This window comes from Heteronotia binoei, chromosome 4 (genome assembly GCF_032191835.1).
Source record: "Heteronotia binoei isolate CCM8104 ecotype False Entrance Well chromosome 4, APGP_CSIRO_Hbin_v1, whole genome shotgun sequence".
Classification (NCBI taxonomy): domain Eukaryota; kingdom Metazoa; phylum Chordata; class Lepidosauria; order Squamata; family Gekkonidae; genus Heteronotia; species Heteronotia binoei.
In genome coordinates this window covers 7,759,061-7,781,730 of record NC_083226.1, presented here as the reverse complement: position 1 = coordinate 7,781,730, position 22,670 = coordinate 7,759,061, and the positions used below count along the sequence as shown (strand labels likewise).

At 50.5% G+C, this 22,670-nt stretch overlaps 1 protein-coding gene across 2 annotated transcripts in view; it reads left to right on the top strand.

Moving 5' to 3' along the window:
* The first annotated feature begins 5,639 nt into the window (after positions 1 to 5,639).
* SLC44A2 (solute carrier family 44 member 2) overlaps positions 5,640 to 22,670 on the top strand; it is an 83,444-nt gene continuing 66,413 nt past the window's right edge. Inside the window, exons 1-3 of one of the 2 annotated variants that reach the window (XM_060236730.1) lie at positions 5,640 to 5,710; positions 10,033 to 10,081; positions 10,398 to 10,471. In XM_060236730.1, coding sequence (XP_060092713.1) covers positions 5,668 to 5,710; positions 10,033 to 10,081; positions 10,398 to 10,471 — 166 coding nt within the window. In that variant the 5' untranslated portion in view covers positions 5,640 to 5,667. The remainder of the gene's footprint in view (positions 5,711 to 10,032; positions 10,082 to 10,397; positions 10,472 to 22,670) is intronic. The other variant, XM_060236729.1, reaches the window with a different exon arrangement.

Sequence of the window (22,670 nt, the reverse complement as noted above, 5' to 3'; positions counted from 1 at the left end):
GGTAGTTTCTTTCCCTTGAAAATGATTTGTAACTTGTAAGCCTCTGAATCCCAGAGCTAGGAGGCCGCATTGGGGAAAGGCCTTGGCCTTTGTGCCCTCTTGTTGGCCCTCCAGAGAAACTGGTTGGCCACTGTGTGAGACAGGAGGCTGGACTAGATGGACTATTGGTCCGATCTAGCATGGCTGTTGGAAACGACTGGTGCTTGCACAGGGGGCTACCTTTACCCTTTTTTTAAGTGTAGCTGTTCTTATGTTCTCAATTTAAGCAGAAGTATTGTTAGCAAAAGGTGGTAACTTTACAAAATTATTTTTAGAACAGAGTGTAAACTCATACAAAGTCAGGAACAGATGGGTCTTCCAATTTATTACACCATGTTGCCATCTGATCCTAACTTTACATATGAACATACGAAGCTGCCTTATACTGAATCAGACCCTGGGGCCATCAAAGTCAGTACTGTCTACTCAGACTGGCAGCGGCTCTCCAGGGGCTCAAGCTGAGGATTTTCACACCTATTTTCCTGGACCCTTTTTAGTTGGAGATGCCGGGGATTGAACCTGGGACCTTCTGCTTGCCAAGCAGATGCTCTGCCACTGAGCCACCATCCCTCCCAGAAACTTTGTATCAGTTTACACTCTTAACCCACCAGCTATTTGTATTTCAGCTCACTGTACCCCATTCCCTCGTCTGAAGAAGTCTGCATGCACACGAAAGCTTACATTCTGAATCTAACTGTGTTGGTCTTAAAGGTGCTATTTGGCTTGTACTATGCTCTACTGCTTCAGACCAACACGGCTGCCCACTTGGATCTAAAATTATTTTTATTTATTTTATTGGGTTTATATCCTGCCCTCCCCACAGAGCAGACTCAGGGCGGGTTTCATCAGACACTGAACAAGAAAATAATTAAAACAGGTTTCAGTTACGGTCTAAAAACCCAAGAGACTATTAAAACCAGATTTGGACTAAGCTTAAGAACTCTGCCTCAACAAGTAATAGGGTTGCCAATCCCCAGGTGGAGGCAGGGGATCCCCCCGGTTTTGAAACCCTCCCCCCGCTTCAGGGTCGTCAGAAAGCAGGGGGGAAGGGAGGGAAATGTCTGCTGGGAACTCTATTATTCCCTATGGAGATTTATTCCCATAGAAAATCATGGAGAATTGATCCGCGGGTATCTGGGGCTCTGGGGGGGCTGTTTTTTGGGGTAGAGGCACCACATTTTCAGTATAACATCTAGTGCCTCTCCCCAAAATACCCCCAAGTTTCAAAAAGATTGGACCTCGGGGTCCAATTCTATGAGCCCCAAAAGAAGGTGCCCCTCTCCTTCATTATTTCCTATGGAAGGAAGGAATTGAAAAGGTGTGCCGTCCCTTTAAATGTGATGGCCAGAACTCCCTTTGGAGTTCAATTGTGCTTGTCACAGCCTTGATCTTGGCTCCACCCCCAATGTCTCCTGGCTCCACCCCCAAAGTCCCCAGATATTTCTTGAATTGGACTTGGCAACCCTAGCTCCACCCCTAATGTCTCCTGGCTCCACCCCCCAAAGTCTCCTGCCTCCACCCCCAAAAGTCCCCAGATATTTCTTGAATTGGACTTGGCAACCCTAGCTCCACCCCTAATGTCTCCTGGCTCCACCCCCAAAGTCTCCTGGCTCCACCCCCAAAGTCCCCAGATATTTCTTGAATTGGACTTGGCAACCCTACCTCCACCCCTAATGTCTCCTGGCTCCACCCCCAAAGTCTCCTGCCTCCACCCCCAAAGTCCCCAGATATTTCTTGAATTGGACTTGGCAACCCTAGCTCCACCCCTAATGTCTCCTGGCTCCACCCCCAAAGTCTCCTGGCTCCACCCCCAAAAGTCCCCAGATATTTCTTGAATTGGACTTGGCAACCCTAGCTCCACCCCTAATGTCTCCTGGCTCCACCCCCAAAGGCTCCTGCCTCCACCCCCAAAGTCCCCAGATATTTCTTGAATTGGACTTGGCAACCCTAACAAGTAACGACCAGAAACAGATCCTGATCACTGAAATGAAGGGGTGGGGGGGAAGGCCAGCAGCAAGTGACGTCCACGGCCTCAACTAAAGGAACCGAAGCAGATCCTGCAGGGCCTGGATCTCTGGTGACAGCTCTTTCCACCAGGCAGGAGCTGGCCCTTGTCGAGGCCCGCCAAATGTCTCTGGGGCTGGAAGATGATCTTAAAGACCTGCAGGGCTCATATGGGGAGAGGCAGTCCTGGAGGTATACTGGCCCCTAGCCATATAGGGCTTTAAAGGTGAGAACCAGCACCTTGAACTGGACCCAGTACTCAATAGGCATCCAGTGTAGCTTGTGCGGCAGAGGATGGATCCACGCCTGCATAGCCGATGACATCAACATCTGTGCCACTGCGTTCTGCACCAGGTGGAGTTTCCAGAGCAGAGCCAAAGGAAGAGGGAAAGCATCATGCATAAATAACCATTTAGGAAGAGCATCATGCATACCATTTAAGGGACCACTTTCTTTCCTTATAAATTAAATAATTAGTCCATTATGCATGAATGACTATTTAAGGGGCCATTTTTCTTTTTTAGTTTCACAGTACAACAATGGTATTCGATGGACTAAGCAAAATAGAATTCCAGACCAGTAGCAAAATAAAGTTACCAGCTTTTTACCCCAACCCAAGAAATCGCCAATGCTGTTCTGTTGGGACCTTCGTCCCCTGTTGCCTTTTGTCATGACAATGACAAAACCGGCAGCTCAGCCTCCCCTTCTCTGGGCCTGAGGCACTGCATGACCTTCCGTGGGGGTGGGGACAGAACTGTGACCTGTCCCACCTGAGACACGACGCGTGAGATATTTCTAGAGCTGTTTTATTGTACAATCTTGTTTCGTTTCAGGTGCGGCAGCCATGTTGGTCTGAAGCAGCAGAACAAAGTGGAGTCCAGGGGCACCATTAAGACCAACAAAATTTAATTCTGGGTACGCGCTTGCATACAGCCCCATGGCGCAGAGGGGTAAAGCTGCAGTCCTGCAGTCCGAGCTCTCTGCTCATGACCTGAGTTCGATCCCGGCGGAAGCTGGGTTCAGGTAGCCGACTCCAGGTTGACTCAGCCTTCCGTCCTTCCGAGGTCGGTCAAATGAGTCCCCAGCTTGCTGAGGGGAAAGTGTAGATGACTGGGGAAGGCAATGGCAAACCACCCCATAAAAAGTCTGCCGTGAAAACGTCATGATGCAACGTCACCCCAGAGTCGGAAACGACCGGTGCTTGCACAGGGGACTACCTTTATCTTTATAAGCTTTCATGTGCATGCACACTTTATTTTTATTTATTAATTATTATTATTATTATCAGATGTAGTGTGCATGGACACCAAAGCTTATACCAAGAACTAAACTTTGTTGGCGTTAAAGGTGCCACTGGTCTCAAAGTTTAGTCATGTTTAGTGTGGCTTTTATTGTGACCCTCTATGGGTCCTGCTTTGTGGGAGAAATGGAGAATAAGAGCTTTCTAAAATTAAGATAGTGAGCAAGTGACAGAGAGCTGCGCCACTGGTGTTTGCTTCATCTCCTCTCTCCGACCCTGGTGTTGCCCCCAGCTTGTGGGACTTGCTGGCTGGGAAAGGCAGGCTGGATACTGAGACGGCCCCCGTGGGCAGAGTTGCGCTGGCATTCAGCCCATGGGTTCCGTTACTGGTGCCCTGTGAGGCCAGGCTGTGATCTTGCATGGCAAAGAGGCAGACTGGCCGGCCAATAGCAGCAGCTGTTGCTAAGGGAGACTTTTCAGTCCCGGGCACAGTATCCGTTAGGCTTTTTTTGAGCAGGAACACAGTTCCGGCTGGCTTGGTGTCAGGGTGTGTGGCCTAATATGCAAATGTATTCCTGCTGCTCTTTTTCTACAAGAAAGCCCCGTGTGAAACAATGGTGATGCCAGGGGTGTGTGGCCTAATATGCAAATGAGTTCCCGCTGGGCTTTTTCAACCCAAAAAGCCCCGAGTATCTGTATACTGCAAGGGGAAACCAGTTGCAATAGAGGAGTAAGAGAGGGGTGGAAAGTGAGTAACTTTGACTGTAAATGCAGTCTCCAAGCCGCCAGCTGGCTTGGCTTGGAGAGATGATTTAAAGAGAAAAATGCCTTCTCCAAGTCAGCTGATGGGGCAGTGGGGAAAATAGATACAGGGGGAGAGAGAGGAGGGATGGAGAGGTGGAAAGAAAGTAACTCTAACTTTAAATGCAGTCTCCAAACTCTACCCCACTGGCTCTCCGAATGTCTGCACCGCAGAGTTTCCTGCATTGTGCAGGGTGTTACCAGCCCTGAGTTGGGAAATTCCTGGAGGTTTGGGGTCGGAGCCTGAGGGGGCTGGCTTTGAGGGGAGGCGGGAATCACAGCAGGGGACAAATGCCACAGAGTCCACCCTCCAAAGCAGGGATTTTCCAGAGAGGATCCGATCTTGGTCTCCTGGAACAAAGTTTTGAGCCCAGTGGCACCTTTGAGACTGAGAAAGCTTCATTGTGGGTCTAAGCTGTCATGAAGAAATGGGCATGCACACCAAAGCTCATATAAAACGTTGTTGGGCTTCAAGGTGCGCCCCTGGACCCCAACTTCCTTCTGCTGCTTCAGACCAACACGGCCGCCCACCTGGAGACAAGCTGTAGTTCCTCCAGATCTTCAGGAGGCCGGTGGGGAGTGGAAAGGCCAGGGGGGCTTACTGGCCTCCAACTGCACTGTGGCCTTCCGTAAAGCAGGAAGGGTTGCCAATCCCCAGGTGGGGACAGCATTCTCCAGTTTGGAGGCCCTACCCCTCTATTCAGGGTCATCAGAAGAAGGGGGGGGGAGGGAAATGTCTGCTGGGCACTCCGTTATTCCCTATGGAGACCGATTCCCATAAGGTATATAATGGAGTATTGATCCGTGGGTATCTGGAGCTCTGGGGGGGCGGGCTGTGTTTTGAGGTAGAGGCACCAAATTTGCAGCACAGCATCCAGTGCCTCTCCCCGAAATCCTCTCCAAGTTTCCAAAAGTTTGGACCAGGGGGGTCCAATTCTATGAGCCCCCAAAGAAGGCGCCCCTTCTTTGGCACGTAAAAGGTGTGCGGTCCCTTTCAATGTGATGGCCAGGACTCCCTTCGGTGTTCAAGGATGCTTGTCCCAACGTCGCTCCCAGCCCCACCCCCAAAGTCTCCCGCCCCCACCCCCAAAGTCTCCTGGGCCCACCCCCAAAGTCTCCCGGCTCCACCCCCAAAGTCTCCCGGCTCCACCCCAAAGTCTCCCGGCTCCACCCCAAAGTCTCCTGGCGCCACCCCAAAAGTCTCCCGGCTCCACCCCCAAAGTCCCCAGATACTTCTTGAATAGGACTTGGCAACGCGGAAAGCGGGTGTTGGAGGGTCTGCCAGGGCCCTCTTAAGCGGCTGGGCGTGCAGGGGTGCCCTTCACCTGGCGCTTTGTTGCAAGCGCCGCCCCTGGGCCGCTGCTGCCTGGGGGGTGGGGGGGTGGCGCCAGGGCGGGGCCAGGGCGGTGCCCTCGAGAGCGCAGCGCCGCGCAGTGCCGCGCCGGGCCGGGGGAGCGGGTTGGAGCCGCGCTCTTTGGGGCAGGGCGAGGGGAGGAAGGGGGGGAGCCAGCCGGCGGCCGAGGCGCCTCATTGGGCGGCGGAGCAGCAGCTGACGGGGCGCCCGGAGCGCGAGGGCGGCGGGCATGGCGGGCGCCGAGGAGGAGGAGAACTATTACGGCAAGCACGGTGGGTGAGCGAGCCTGGGCTGGGGAGGCTGGCGCTGCCCTGGGGACCCGGCTCGCTTGCGAGGCCGCCGGCGGGGAAAAGGGGCGCCGCCTGCTCGGAGGCCGTGCCCGCCGTCCGTCCCGTTGGGAAGCCGCTGCCCCCTTGGAGGGCTGCAGGAAGCCCTGGCGCTGGGCCGCCGAGCCCCTCCCTTGGAGCCTCCCAACACCCCGGGGGAGTGGGCTCGGCGGGGCGCAGCAGGTTCCCGTGGGGCAGGGGGCGAGGCGCAGCTGGAGCCGCCGGGCCAGGGGCGGCCAAACGTGCTTCGCAGAAGAGCCAGCGGAGAATAAGCATCAGATGTTTGAGAGCTGCAAGGCAGGAAGGAATTTCAGGGGAGGGGGTTTGGGAGTTTCCTGCAGGGTGCAGGGGGGTTGGGCTAGATGACCCTGGAGGTCCCTTCCAGCTCTAGGATTCTATGCTTTGACTGGGCTCTCCTTCCTTGGAGGTTTTTCAACAGAGGCTGGATGGCCCTCTGACAGCAATGAGGATCCTGTGACTTTAGGGGGAGGTATTTGTGAGTTTCCTGCATTGTGCAGGGGGTTGGGCTAGATGACCCTGGAGGTCCCTTCCAACTCTAGGATTCTATGCTTTGACTGGGCTCTCCTTCCCTGGAGGTTTTTCAACAGAGGCTGGATGGCCCTCTGACAGCAATGAGGATCCTGTGACTTTAGGGGGAGGTGTTTGTGAGTTTCCTGCATTGTGCAGGGGGTTGGGCTAGATGACCCTGGAGGTCCCTTCCAACTCTAGGATTCGAAGGAAGGAAGGAAAATAGATACAGGGAGGAGGGAGAGGTGGAAAGAGAGTAACTTTGACTTTAAATGCAGTCTCCAAGCCGCCAGCTGGCTTGGCTTGGAGAGATGATTTAAAGAGAAAAATGCCTTCTCCAAGCCAGCTGATGGGGCAGTGGGGAAAATCGATACAGGGGGAGAGAGAGGAGGGATGGAGAGGTGGAAGGAAAGTAACTTTAAATGCAGTCTCCAAACTCTACCCCGCTGGCTCTCCGAATGTCTGCACCGCAGAGTTTCCTGTATTGTGCAGGGGGTTGGACTAGATGACCCTGGAGGCCCCTTCCAACTCTATGATTCTAAGGAAGGAAGGAAAATAGATGTAGGGAGGAGGGAGGGAGAGGTGGAAAGAAAGTAATTTTAATTTTAAATGCAGTCTCCAAGCCGCCAGCCAGCTTGGCTTGGAGAAAGTGATTTAGAGATGCCTTCTCCAAGCCAGCTGATGGGGCAGTGGGGGGTTCAAGAGCCACACAATATTTGTGAAAAAGCCACAGTTTGGCCACCTTTGGTCTAGGGGCTGCGCCATCTAGATTTCTGGACCAGGGGGGAGCTGCCGGGATGAACTTCAGATTGCTGGGCAGCTCTGCACTGATCTGAGAGCCAGTGGGGTAGAGTGGAAATTGGGGCTGTGAGTGGAGGAAAGGATGTGGTTTGAGAGACAGAGAGAGAAGAGAGAACTGTTCAGTTTGCACGGCCTTTTGCACAGAAAACAACAGCCAAAGAAACAAGAGAGTAAGAAATCTGGTATACAGACACCTGTCTGCCAAGCTGTCATGGGGCAAACCCAAAGTCCCACTGGGATGGCCTCTTAGCTGCTCCTGGAGGGGCGGGGAGGGGGGCTTTCAGGCAGATGTTCTTCAGATCCGCTTTGTCTGGGCTTCTGAGTCAGTGGATGGCCTTGCTTGCTAATGAAAGAGTGTTTGGGGGGCATTTTAAGTCCTAACTTAGAAAGATCCTTGCTTGTCATCGTGTGTATTTGAGAGCGCCCTGTCTTTACTTGTGGGGAAGGGAAATGCATTCTATGCAGGCTCTGCGGTGGAAGTCACCAGATTTGTTGTCTGCCTGAAGTCCAGATAGACAGACAACTGGGTAACAAGCTTAAAGATTTGTTTGCCAGGCAAATGAGGACCACGGAAATAGATCTGCAAAGAAAAATCACACCCTTGCAAAGACATTCCCTTCAATTATACTCTTTGGTTACGTCGCAAAAACTGAAGCCAGAACTGAAACTTGAGGCTTTTGGGTAAATTTCCACTGCAGATTCTCCTAAACATTCCAAGAGCTGTTTGGGCAAACCCAAACTAGCAATCACCAGACCCCAAATTGTGATTCTTTTAATCCACTAAAAATGTTTCCATGATTTTGCATAATAATTACCTGCCCACTTTCTCTGTATTAAGGACTGCTTGCCATTCCATTCTAGTGTCTGATGAAGTGTGCTTCTAGCACACAAAAGCTTACATTCGGAATAAAACTTTGTTGGTCTTAAAGGTGCACTTGACTCCTGCTTTGTTCTACAGCCTCCCTGGTGTCTGTTACAGTCTCCTGAAGTTGTTTAACCCAAATGGTTGTCACTGACTCCCGCTAGATAAATTTATCTCAGCAGCACAAGCTGCTTCTTTTTTTACTTCGTTTGATAGCACTAGCCTGTGTGCTAGTTGCAGAACAATTATGCATGGCACAGGCTAAATTAAGCCACATTTTAATGGATTCAGTAGGGTTGCCATTCCAATCCCCAGGTGGGGGCAGGGGATCCCTCGCTTTGGAGGCCCTCCCCCGCTTTGGGGTCATCAGAAAACAGGGAGGGAGAGGGGAATGTCTACTGGGCACTCCAGAATTCACGATAAAGACCGATTTCCATAGGGTATAATGGAGAATTGCTCTGCGGGTATTTGGGGCTGGGGGAGCTGTATTTTGAGGTAGAGGCACCAAATTTGCAGCATATCCCCAAAATATCCTCCCAAGTTTCAGAAGGATTGGGCCAGGGGGTCCAATTCTATGAGCCGCTAAAGAAGGTGTCCGTATCCTTCGTTATTTCCAGTGGAGGGAAGGCATTTAAAAGGTGTGAGGTCCCTTTAAATGTGATGGCCAGAACTCCCTTCAGAATTCAATTATGCTTGTCACAACCTTGCGCCTGGCTCCACCCCCCAAGTCCCCAGATATTTCTTGAACTGGACTTGGCAACCCTTGTTCCTGGCTCCACCCCAATGTCTCCTGGCTCCACCCCCAAAGTCTCCTGGCTCCACCCCCAAAGTCCCCAGATATTTCTTGAACTGGACTTGGCAAACCTTGTTCCTGGCTCCACCCCAATGTCTCCTGGCTCCACCCCCAAAGTCCCCAGATATTTCTTGAATTGGCCTTGGCAACCCTTGTTCCTGGCCCCACCCCCAAAGGCTCCTGGCCCCACCCCCAAAGTCCCCAGATATTTCTTGAATTGGCCTTGGCAACCCTTGTTCCTGGCTCCACCCCAATGTCTCATGGCTCCACCCCCAATGTCTCCTGGCTCCACCCCCAAAGTCCCCAGATATTTCTTGAATTGGACTTGGCAACCCTTGTTCCTGGCTCCACCCCAATGTCTCCTGGCTCCACCCCTGAAGTCTCCTGGCTCCACCCCCAAAGTCCCCAGATATTTCTTGAATTGGGCTTGGCAACCCTTGTTCCTGACTCCACCCCAATGTCTCCTGGCTCCACCCCCAAAGTCTCCTGGCTCCACCCCCAAAGTCCCCAGATATTTCTTGAATTGGGCTTGGCAACCCTTGTTCCTGGCTCCACCCCAATGTCTCCTGGCTCCACCCCCAAAGTCCCCAGATATTTCTTGAACTGGACTTGGCAACCCTAGGATTCAGTTGGGCAGCCATGTTGGTCTGAAGCATCAGAACAAAATTTGAGTCCAGTGGCACCGTGAAGACCAATAGAATTTAATTCCGGTTGCAAGCTTTCGTGTGCACACAAAACTGTCATTGAACAGATATGTAGAAGCAGGTGTTGTAGTGGATATGAGTCCTCCCCCTCCCCGCCGTCTGGTATGCTGCGCGCCAGAGCGTTCTCTCCTGCAGAACTACTGGAGCGGCCCAGCCTCTCTTTGCACGTTGTCACCCGCCCCTCCCTGTTTACACACAACGTTCTCTGAACAGCTCAGAAAACTAGGCTGGAGGAGGATTGGCACTTGCCTGGGGCTTTGTGTCTTTAAAGCGTCACTACAGGCAGGAATTCAGTAGGTGCAGCTTTCCTTGTTTCATTTCTGCCTCTTGCACAGTTTCACTTCTGAACAGCCCTCCAGAAAACACTGGCAAATCCTGCATCGAGCCCATCCAAAGGATTGCTTTCACCAAGGCACAAGTCCAGCCTGGAAGAAAGACCCAAGGGACACAGTCCGCCACAGTCTCCCGTTGCTCTAGTGGCCTTTGCCTCTGATAATTGGATGGGGTACGATGCGGTGCTAAAAATCCAGAGAATTGCACAGGTACCGGACTCTGTATGTTCTTTTCCTTTTTTTCCTAGGGACGCCCCAGAAATATGACCCGACTTTCAAAGGCCCCATTTATGACAGGTAAGTTCAACCTGTTGGTGAAGGGTTTGAGTTCGATTTTGCCTCGGAATGGCGGTCTTCTGTAGTGGGAAAGGGGGGGCAAGATCCAGGGCAGTCTGTGGCCGGGGGAGGGTGTCCCCAGCCTTTCTCCTTCAGCAGAGGTGAGCAATGTGGATGGGGCCACAAAATCCAAGCGTGCTGGGACTCTCATTCTTTTCAGCAGCGCTTGCACAGGAGATGCCTTCATTCCTAGAAGAAGGATTTGGGGATGTTTTTAAAACAAGAGTGTGCATATTCTGCCGCTTTATCCTAATGCAGCGTTTCTCCCTTTCCTCAGGGGCTGCACAGACATCATCTGCTGCATTTTGCTCATGGTTGCTGTTGCCGGTTACGTGGCTGTGGGAGTGGTCGGTATGTATCCTCCTATTCACTTGGTTGGCGTTAGGAAGAAGCAACTTTGGATACCATAAGGTCAGGTGAAGAAACAGGACCTTAGAAAGCAACCAAGGGCAGCATTAGGCAGACTGGGGTGTTGAAAAGAACCGAAGACACACACCACCACCACCACCCCCCGCCATCCACTCCCTTCTTGGTCCTTCCATATATATATATTCTCATTCTCTCTCTCTCTCTTTCTCATTCTCTCTCAAAGGGAGAGCCAGTTTGGTGTAGTGGTTAAGTGCGCAGACGCTTATCTGGGAGAACCGGGTTTGATTCCCCACTCCTCCACTTGCACCTGCTGGAGTGGACTTGGGTCAGCCGTAGTTCTCTTATCTGGGAGAACCGGGTTTGATTCCCCACTCCTCCACTTGCAGCTGCTGGAATGGCCTTGGGTCAGCCAGAGCTCTCTTATCTGGGAGAACCAGGTTTGATTCCCCACTCCTCCACTTGCACCTGCTGGAATGGCCTTGGGTCAGCCATAGCTCTCTTATCTGGGAGAACCGGGTTTGATTCCCCACTCCTCCACTTGCACCTGCTGGAATGGCCTTGGGTCAGCCATAGCTCTCTTATCTGGGAGAACCGGGTTTGATTCCCCACTCCTCCACTCGCAGCTGCTGGAATGGCCTTGGGTCAGCCATAGCTCTCTTATCTGGGAGAACCGGGTTGGATTCCCCACTCCTCCACTTGCACCTGCTGGAATGGCCTTGGGTCAGCCATAGCTCTCTTATCTGGGAGAACCGGGTTGGATTCCCCACTCCTCCACTTGCACCTGCTGGAATGGCCTTGGGTCAGCCATAGCTCTCTTATCTGGGAGAACCGGGTTGGATTCCCCACTCCTCCACCTGCGGCTGCTGGAATGGCCTTGGGTCAGCCAGAGCTCTCTTATCTGAGAGAACCGGCTTGGATTCCCCACTCCTCCACCTGCACCTGCTGGAATGCCCTTGGGTTAGCCATAGCTCTGGCAGAGGTTGTCCTTGAAAGGGCAGCTGCTGTGAGAGCCCTCTCAGCCACACCCACCTCACCGGGTGTCTGTTGTGGGGGAGGAAGGTAAAGGAGATTGTAGGTCACTCTGAGACTCTGTCCTTGAAAGGGCAGCTGCTGTGAGAGCCCTCTCAGCCACACCCACCTCACCGGGTATCTGTTGTGGGGGAGGAAGGTAAGGAGATTGTAGGTCACTCTGAGACTCTGTCCTCTGGCAGAGGTTGTCCTTGAAAGGGCAGCTGCTGTGAGAGCCCTCTCCAGCCCCACCCACCTCACAGGGTGTCTGTTGTGGGGGGGGAAGGTAAAGGAGATTGTGAGCCACTCTGAGACTCTGTCCTTGAAAGGGCAGCTGCTGTGAGAGCCCTCTCCAGCCCCACCCACCTCACAGGGTGTCTGTTGTGGGGGAGGAAGGTAAAGGAGATTGTGAGCCACTCTGAGACTCTGTCCTTGAAAGGGCAGCTGCTGTGAGAGCTCTCTCAGCCACACCCACCTCACCGGGTGTCTGTTGTGGGGGAGGAAGGTAAAGGAGATTGTAGGTCACTCTGAGACTCTGTCCTTGAAAGTGCAGCTGCTGTGAGAGCCCTCTCCAGCCCCAACCACCTCACAGGGTGTCTGTTGTGGGGGAGGAAGGGAAAGGAGATTGTAGGCCGTTCTGAGATTCTGTCCTTGAAAGGGCAGCTGCTGTGAGAGCCCTCTCAGCCACACCCACGTCACCGGGTGTCTGCTGTGGGGGAGGAAGGTAAGGAGATTGTAGGTCACTCTGAGACTCTGTCCTTGAAAGGGCAGCTGCTGTGAGAGCCCTCTCCAGCCCCACCCACCTCACAGTGTGTCTGTTGTGGGGGAGGAAGGGAAAGGAGATTGTGAGCCACTCTGAGACTCTTCGGAGTGGAGGGTGGGATATAAATCCAATATCTTCTTCTCTCTCATTCTCTCTTTCTCTCTCTCTCTCTCACACACACAGAGTTATAGAAGTGATATAAAGAAAAAAAACTGTGCAAGGTTGATTTCATGTGTTTTACAACGTTTTGCCAAATTACAGCTATACTAGAAAAATAGTCATTCTTTTGCAGCACAAATAAGTTAATGTTTAAATCAAAAGCTTTAACTTTGTCAACAAGTGATCTAGTTGTAAGAATTAGTTTAACCTGCACTCCTTAGCTGGTACATGTCTGTTGGCAGTTACTGTAAAGCAAGCTGCATTAGATTTTTGGGTACTGATACCATGTAATTGGGGAAGGCAATGGCAAACCACCCCCTAAAAAAGTCTGCCGTGAAAACGTTGTGAAAGAAACGTCACCCCAGAGTCAAAAACGTTTGTTGCTTGCACAGGGGACTACCTTTACCTTTACCATATAATTAAGTAAGAAAAATTCCTGAGAGAGGACCGCTAGGAAGTCAAGATTTTTCAACAACATAATGGAAGTAATTTTGAGGCTCAAGGACATTTCCACCATATGTGAAAATAATCTGTATGTAGAAGCTCTTCCCTCTAATAGTTCCCCGGGAGGTTAGGAAGATCCTGCAGCTTTCCGAAGTCTCACCAAACAGACCTTGTGTGTGTCCAGAGTTAGACTTAGAGCACCTCAAATATGTTTTCTTAATTGATAAAAATGATGGCGGAGGTACAAGCATAACAAGCTGAGCAAGGGAACAAAAAAAGAGGAAAACTGTCCTTTTCCCCAACCCTACTGTTGGGTTTTATCCTAATAATGTTTGTTTAGGACTGGCTAGCTTTACTTAGATTTTCAGCAGCTTAAAGTTCATCTTTACCTTCATTCTCAAGATGGGGTCTTCTTTCCATTGTCCCTATCCTTTGGGGAAATGGCGTTCCTAGATAAAGCTTAGCCCAACGATGGCGTTCCTAGATAAAGCTTAGCCCAACGTGGCTTGTGTTCTTCCAAGCATCTGGAAGAGCTTCTTCCTTGTGTCCTGAGTCTGAATAACCTTTGTCTTTCTTCCTCTTCCGCTTGGGATGACCTTTGCATCCAGAGCCAGTTTGGTGTAGTGGTTAAGTGTGCAGACTCTTATCTGGGAGAACCGGGTTTGATTCTCCACTCCTCCACTTGCACCTGCTGGAATGGCCTTGGGTCAGCCACAGCTCTGGCAGAGGTTGTCCTTGAAAGGGCAGCTGCTGTGAGAGCCCTCTCCAGCCCCACCCACCTCACAGGGTGTCTGTTGTGGGGGAGGAAGGTAAAGGAGATTGTGAGCCGCTCTGAGACTCTTTGGAGTGGAGGGCGGGATATAAATCCAATATCATCTTCTTCTTCGTTCCTTCTTGTCCTAAAATAAGAGTTCGTCACTTCAGCCTTCCCAGGCTTGTGGCCCTAGGGGTGACTTTTTAGCTGGGCATGAGAGAGTGAGCGATTGTCTTGCTTCAGCCAGGGCTATTAGCATGACGGGGGCTTGAATGAATCCTCTGCACCCCTGTTTGTCTTGCTTATTGAGCTAGTGCTGGGTGAAAAAGACATCTTGTGCTTGAAGTACTTTTGGATTTTATTAGAACCTTTAATAGTTGGCAGGGGAAACAAACTGGGTATGTGAAGGGCCAGTTATTACTGACCAGAGGCCAACAACAGTGGGAGCAAATAGCTGTGCCCTCCCTGCAGATTCATTTTCAGCTCTCCATGTCTCTATAGCTGTGGAGGATCCAACTTGTTCTTTTAAAAATACGGTGATTCTCTTTAGTCCATGGGCCAAGAGCCAAAAGGCGGCAAAACTTGTAGATACATATGTTTTTCTGGAAGATATATGGCTAGGTATTATGTTTTGATACAATAATCTGTTCTGATTGGTAGTGTAAGCTTTTTTTTATGATGTCATCAAGATGGCTGGAGCAAGTTTTACCTACCTTTTCTAACTGGAGCTATAACTCATGAACTGAGTGACCAGTTTCAAATTTTAAAACACCTTTGGAAAGCTAAAAGATTGCTTAGGTTCTACCTGAAAAAGGCGTTGTTGTCATCACCACATGAAGTGCGTTTTAGAAAAGACTGCTTCATCTCTCTCTCTCTCTCTCTCTCTCTCTCTCTCGGCTTGACTTCGCGAATGAAGATTTAAGAAGGGTGCAGTAGTCCACGTCTGCTGCAGGCTCGCTGGTGGCTGACAAGACAGGCAGATCCGGCCACAGGTGCTGCAGGGAAAAGTCTGATTTGGGGTTGGTGCTGTAGCAGTGCGATTCTTTTGTCCTCAAGACCAGCTATGCGTGCGTTCTCAAAGGAAGAGACAGCCTGGTGGATGATGTACCTCCATGCTTTGCGATCTGAGGCTAGGTCAGACCACTGGTAATGGTTGATGCGACAGGTGCCAAGGGATTTCTTCAAGGAGTCCTTGTACCTCTTCTTTGGTGCCCCTCTATTTCGATTGCCAGTGGAAAGTTCACCATACAGAGCAATCTTGGGAAGGCGGTGGTTTTCCATCCTAGAAATATGCCCTGCCCAGCGCAGCTGCGTCTTCAACAGCAGTGCTTCGATGCTTGTAACCTCCGCCCTCTTGAGGACTTCAGTGTTGGTCACAAAGCCACTCCAGTGGATGTTGAGGATGGTGCGAAGGCAGCGCTGATGAAAGCGCTCAAGGAGTCGCAGGTGATGACGGTATAAAACCCACGATTCGGAGCCGTAGATGAGGGTTGTCATCACAACCGCTTTGTAAACATTGATCTTTGTGCCTTTTTTCAGATGCTTGTTGCTCCACACTCTTTTGTGCAGTTGGCCAAATGCACGATTTGCCTTTGCCAGCCTGTTGTCAATCTCCTTGTCGATCTTGGCATCTGAGGAGATGATGCACTCCAGGTAGCTGAACTGCTGGACTGTCTTCAGAACTGATTCACCCACAGTGATGCAGGGAGGGTGATAATCTTCCTGGGGTGCAGGCTGGTGGAGAACTTCTGTCTTCTTCAGACTAACTTCTAGGCCGAATAGCTTGGCAGCCTCTGCAAAGCAGGACGTCATATGCTGCAGAGCTGATACCGAGTGGGAGACGAGTGCAGCATCATCAGCAAACAGTAGCTCTCGGATGAGTTTTTCCATTGTCTTGGAGTGAGCCTTTAGTCGCCTCAGGTTGAACAGGCTGCCATCAGTGCGATAGCGGATGTAGACACCATCGTTGTCATCTAGATCTACTGCGGCTCTTTGAAGCATCATGCTAAAGAAGATCGTAAAGAGAGTTGGCGCGAGAACGCAGCCTTGTTTTACACCTGTGCCTATTGGGAAGGGCTCCGAGAGGTCGTTGCAGTGTCTGACTTGGCCTCGCTGGTCTTCATGTAGCTGGATGATCATGCTGAGGAACCTTGGGGGACATCCTAAACGTTCCAAGATTTGCCACAGGCCTTTCCTGCTAACGGTATCGAAAGCTTTGGTAAGGTCGACAAAAGTCACATATAGACCCTTGTTCTGTTCCCTGCATTTCTCTTGGAGCTGCCTGAGAACAAATACCATCTCGGTGGTGCTCCTGTTAGCTCTGAAGCCGCACTGGCTCTCTGGGAGGAGTTTTTCTGCAATGGTGGGCACCAGTCTGTTCAGGAGTATTCTAGCAAGAATTTTGCCTGCGATGGAGAGCAGGGTTATCCCCCGGTAGTTGGAGCAGTCTGACTTTTCTCCTTTGTTCTTGTGTAGAGTGATGATGATTGCATCGCGAAAGTCCTGTGGTAGTTTGCCTTGTTCCCAGCAGGTGACAAGTACTTTGTGAAGTGTGCTATGTAGTACTGTGCCCCCATGCTTCCAGATCTCTGGTGGGATTTCATCAACTCCCGCTGCCTTGCCGCTTTTCAGTTGCTTGATGGCTTTAACAGTCTTCTCTAGGGTGGGGATCTCATCCAACTCTGTTTTCACTGGTTGAAGTGGGGTGAGGTGGATTGCTGAATCTTGAACTACGCGTTTAGCACTGAAGAGAACCTGAAAATACTCCGACCACCGGTTCAGTATGGATGCCTTGTCTGTGAGGAGCACTTGGCCGTCTGCACTACGCAAGGGACTCTGAGCCTGATATGATGGGCCATATACTGCCTTCAGGGCTTCGTAGAACCCTCTTAAATCACCAGTGTCTGCACACAGCTGGGTTCTCTCTGCAAGCTTGGTCCACCACTCGTTCTGAATGTCTCGAAGCTTGCGCTGGAGGTTGCTACATGCAGCGCGAAAGATTGCTTTTTTCCCGGGACAGGAGGGCTGAGCAAGATGTGCTTGGTAGACAGATCTCTTTTTCGCTAGTAATTCTTGGATCTCTTGATTGTTCTCGTCAAACCAGTCCTTGTTTTTCCTTGTGGAGAACCCGAGGACTTCTTCAGAGATCAACAGGATGGTAGTTTTTAGGTGTTCCCAGAGTGCTTCTGGAGAAGGGTCTGTTGGGCAACTGGGGTCCTCAATTTTTGACTGGAGTTTTGCCTGGAAGGCAGCTTTAACTTTGGCTGAGTGAAGGCTGCCAACCTGAAGCTTCCTCCGAGGGATACCTCCTCTCCTGGGTGGGGGTTTAAAGTGAAGACGGAGATTGCAGTGTACAAGACGATGATCCGTATGGCATTCTGCACTGGGCATTACTGGGGTGTGTAAGACATCTCGAAGGTCTCTCTGGCGCACCAGAATGTAGTCAATAAGGTGCCAGTGCTTGGACCGTGGGTGCATCCAGGTTGTCTTCAGGCTGTTCTTCTGCTGAAAGATAGTGTTGGTGATGGTGAGCTGGTGCTCCGTGCAGAATTCTAGCAGGAGGCGCCCGTTATCATTGCAGTTGCCAATGCCGTGTTTGCCAAGTATTCCTTTCCAGGCTTCCGAGTCTTTACCTACTCTGGCATTGAAGTCGCCAAGGATGATCACCTTGTCCTCTGTAGGGGTCTTCCGTACGAGGTTGCATAGATCAGCATAGAACTTGTTCTTTTCTGCAGGATCTGCTTGAAGGGTTGGGGCATACACACTGAAGAGTGTTGCATGCTGCTTGTTTTGAAGTGGGAGGCGCATGGACATGATGCGATCTGAGTGACCTGTTGGCAGGTTTTTGAGTTTGGAGGCAATGGAGTTCCTGACCATGAAGCCAACACCAGAAAGGCGGCTCTCAGCTTTTGACTTACACGACCAGTAGAGGGTATAGCCAGCACCATGTTCTTGAAGACTACCTTCCTCAGGGAAATGGACCTCACTGAGAGCTGCTATGTCAATATTCAACCTGAGAAGTTCATGGGCAACTACAGCAGAGCGTCGTTCAGGGCGACCACCGTCTACTGTGTCAAGCATGGTTCTGATGTTCCAACACGCAAGCTTAAGTCTTTGCACACTTTGTGAGGCAGGTGCATGCCTTTTCTTTGTTGTTATTTTTTGACCGCAAGTAAGGATGCCCGTTGACTGCGGCTAGCCAATTGGGGTGGGGGAGACGAGCTTTGTTTAGGCCACCTTTTCTAGGCCCCTCTCCGTGTGGAGCAAGCAGTGCTGTCCCTAGATAAGGCTGCTTGGTCGTTCAGGGTGCTGCCAAAAGATGCTTTCGTCTCTGGGTCAGCATCAGGCGACCAATACCCTGAACCACCTACATGCAGGATCGGGACTGCGGCTTCCAGTGGCATCTTCCACCTGCCGTTTCGCCCCTTGCCCATCGCTGCAGGACTTAGTGTGTTGTGGGTTGTGGATGTGGATGTGGATATGCCCTTCAGGCCTGCGCAGAGGAATTTTTAGGTGAAGCACACTGTGCGCGGTACTGGCTCCACCCTTTCACCTTGGGGTCATCTGCCATGGCCCAGTAAGCCGGGACGCCGGCAGCGAGTCCTCCAGGTGGTAGGTGTTACATTAACGAGCTCTATCTGCCCGGGTTTGATGTTAGAGTTTTCCTTCTCTTGGCTGGCGAGGTTGGCGAGCCCAGCCTGCCCATCCGGTTATACCGCCGGACATTCGGTCGCACCATGACGTGGCAAACTCTGTGAGAAACGGGGGGGACCAGCGGGAAGGTGTTGCCACGGATGCAGTAATGCAGGAGAGGCCATTGCAGTGACCATCTGCCAGGCATAGCCGGACAGTGACCACGCGGCGTTCACTACACCGGGAAAGGAGAGGCTATGTATTGCGCATACACTTTCTCTGGGGGGGCAGGATACCCAAGAGGGAGCCCCCCCCCCCACTGCTTCATATAAACACTTAACATATTACAATTTGTAAGAATTGTGACAAGGTGAACATAATTAAAATCTAGAGAAGATGTGATAATTAAAGACCAAACTTGCCACTAGTTTATGTATCTACAAATTTTGGAAAGGTTTAAAACTCACAAAAGGCAGGGTTTTTCTTTTTTTTAGCAGGAACACAGTTCCGGCTGGCTTGAGGTCATGAGGTGTGACCTAATATGCAAATAAGCTCCTGCTGGGCTTTTTCTACAAAAAAAAAAGCCCTGACAAAAGGTGTCATGATTTTGAGCAGCCGAAGTCTGAATTTGAAACTTGAATTATGTACAAATGATGATCATGTTATTGCTAGAATGTATACATTTTTATTGAAATTTGAAACTGAGGAAGAGCAAGAATGCAGGGCTTTTTTTGAGCAGTTCCGACTGGCTTAGCATCAGGGGGTGTGGCCTAATATTTTGTGCTATACCACCTTGCTGTCATGTCATCTTGCTGCACTTTGATGAATGTTGTAATTGGTTTTATTACGACTTTATTGTGATTTTATTTCTATTTGCTGTACTCCACTCTGAGCCCCCAATGGTGGAATGGGTGGAATAAAGTAGATTGTGAGCTGCTCTGAGATTCAGAGTATAGAGCGAGATATAAATCCAATGTTGTCGTCTCCTTCACAATTAATTCCTTTATTATGGGCTGGAAACTCCAGAGAGACTTTTTGCAGGAAAGAATTACGGTAATAATGAATTGATGATTTGTAGATACAAAAAGAGTTTTCTTTATTTTTCATATATAGCAAGGAAAAGTTTTGTAATCAAACTTATGTTTGTTGTAGAGAAAATTGGAAGGCTATTTTTTCTCCCCCCTCCCCCCCCCCCCCCCCCCCCCGCCCCTTACACATCCAGAGAAATGCTGATTGCTGTTTTGGGGCCAGGAAGCCGTTTTCTCAAGGCCAGTTCGGCCAAGGTCCCGGAGTGTTGTTTTGGGTCACCTTCCGGGCATGGAGTCAGTGGGGGTGTTGCGGAGAGGGAGTTGCAAATTTCTGCATTGTGCAGGAGGCTGGATTAGATGACCCTGGAGCTTCCTTCCCAGCTCCATGATTCTTTTCTCTTATCAATAAGAACTAGAAATTTTAAAAAGGGGAAAGTTAATTGCCAAGTAAATAACTAATACTGACAGTGCCTCCATCTATTCCCATTTTTGTGATAACGAGGCCTAAAGAAAAGAAAGAAGTCAGTTTCTCCATATTTTGTAAGGCTTGTGGATTAGATTGCTTTGCCTAATCCGGAAAGTCTCTTAAAATGTATTAGACTATTGTAGTTTATTCTGCATAGATGCACACTTTTAAGGGGGAAAAGAAGTTTTCCCATCATACTGACGTCTGGGTTGGCTCATGGACTATCTGGGATCCATACTATTTGACTGTTGGTGGTAGGATCGCCAGGTCCCTCAGCTGGGCAAGCGGGATGGGCGGGGGCGCATTTACTTGGAGGGGAAATAAACACCCTTCCTGCAGCACTTCCTTGTGACGTTGGAAGAGGGAGAAGAGGGCAACCAAGGTTGCTATTGGGTTGGCGAACCTTTCCTTTGAGTTAGGCTGAAGAGTCTACGATTTTTCCATTTAGGAAAAAGGGGACGGAGGAGGGGAGAACGTGATAGACCTTTATAGCTGTCTAGCTATGATGGGGCAGGTGGATAGCGTGAGCTTTTCCCTTCCACAATATTAGGTACACAATGAAGTTTGTTTGTTTATTGGACTTCTGTACTACCCTTCCACTACCCAGTACCGGTACCACCCACAGGAATGGGTTCGGGGTGGTGTACAGTAATTTAAAGGAGCATTTAACAATTCATATCTACTAAAATCAGGGCGTTTCTGGAGCAGGAACACAGTTCCGGCTGGCTTGGTGTCAGGGGGTGTGGCCTGACAGGCAAATGAGTTCCTGCTGGGCTTTTTCTACTAAAAAAGCCCTGTCTGAAACAATGGCGACATCGGGAGGTGTGGCCTAATACGCAAATGAGTTCCTGCTGGGCTTTTTCTACAAAAAAAAGCCCTAACTAAAATATTAAAACCAAACAATATCACAGAATCTTATATGGCCCCGTAGTGCATAGATTTCTGATCCCCGCTCACAGTAAGAGGAAGTGAAAGGCATCACTGAAAAAAAGCTGCTATTAAAAGCTGTCGCTGTCCTCAACCCTGTGTCTGGTGGAGCATCTCTGTCTTGCAGGCCCTGTGAAACAGTAGCAAGTCTCACAGGTCCCAGATGTCATTTGACAGAGAGTTGCCCCAGATCAGAGCCGGGGACCCCCAGCAGATTTTGTTCTCACGAGTGCAACACATACCAAGAGAGGCGGCTCTACAGAGACATTGATCCCTGACTGTTTAGGGCCTTAGAGGTTAAAACCAGAACCTTGAACCTGACTCAGTACTCAGTCTGGAGCCAGTGCAGCTAGTGAAGCACAGGTTGAATGTGGGCTGTTAACAGTGTCCCTGTGCCACTGCATTCTGGACCAGCTGTAACTTCCAGGTCAGTCTCAAGGGTAGCCCTGCATAGAGTAAGTTACAGTAGTCAAGCCTAGAGGTGACCTAGAGGTGGGTTACTATGGCTAGGTTGGGGTGAGTGAGGAAGGGGGCCGGTTGCTTGGACAAGAGTTGGGCAGCGGGCTGAAGATGGACAGAACAAAGTGCTTCTTCACTCAACAAGTATATAAATTGTGAACATCGTCAGTGAAGGCAAAGATGGTCACGAGCACAGACGGCTTTAACAAGGGATCGAACAAATTCATGGCGGCTGCGTCCATCAATGGCAATTAGCCAAGCTGACTACAAGGAATGTCTAGGGGTGGTCAGCCTCTGAATACCTGCAGCATTTGGGGGAATCCTGGCCTCCAGGCCGACTTCTTGGTCACCATGTGAGACTGATCTAGTCGAAGAGGAAACTCTTAGTAATATGCTTGCTGGTTAATAGCAGAGACAATCAGAAATATGGGGAAGAGAGCCTTGAATTTAAACTGGGGAGATCTGGCTTCAAATCCAGAGAGAGACCCTAAGATGGACTTGAACAAGCTACTCATCTCTCAGACTTGCTGTGAAATAATCCTTGTAAATTGCTTGGATGTAAAGGGCCAGCTATGAATGTCAATAATATAAAATGGGTGGCCAAAGTGTGGCTCAGGAGCCACATTTGTGGCTCTTCCACACACATTGTGTGGCTCTCGAAGCCCCCACTGCCCTATTGGCTGGCTTGGAGAAGGCATTTGTCTCTTTAAATCACTTCGCCAAGCCAGCTTGGAGAATGCGTTTAAAGTTAAAGTTGGTTTCTTTCCACCTCTCCCTCCCCCATCTATTTTCCTTCCTCCCTCCAACTTCTGATGTTCATGTCTTGCAGCTCTCAGACAACTGATGTTTGTTCTTTGTGGCTCTTACGTTAAGCAAGTTTGGCCACCCCAATATAAAATATTAACGCTCAAGCGTGCTGCTTGGTCGGTAAGTCAGGAATGACCTAGAGGGGACAGCGGCGCACAAGATCAAGAGTTTGGGGGTACTATTAGAGCCTTCCCTAACAATGGAGGCACAAATAGCAGCCACTGCTAAGTCCGCATTCTTCCATCTTAGGCGGGCGAGGCAGTTGGCTCCTTTCCTGGAACATGACGGTCTAGCAATGGTGATTCATGCAACGGTCACCTCGAGGTTGGATTACTGTAATGCCCTCTACATGGGGCTGCCCCTGTGCCGAACCCGGAAGTTGCAGTTAGTACAGAATGCCGCTGCCCGGCTGTTATTAGGGCTCCCAAGATGGGAGCACATTCGGCCAGGGCTTCGGGATCTGCACTGGCTGCCAATAATATACCGAGTCCAGTACAAGGTGCTGGTTATTACCTTTAAAGCCCTATTACCTTTAAAGCCCTAGGACCTGCCTACCTTAGGGACCGTCTCTCCCCACATGTTCCCCAGAGAGTGCTGAGATCGGGCTCTCAAAATCTGCTTGATATCCCCGGGCCAAAAGAGGCCCGTCTGAAATCCTGCAGGGACAGGGCCTTCTCAGTAACGGCCCCTTGCTGGTGGAACCAGCTGCCGGAGGAGGTGAGGGCCCTGCGGGG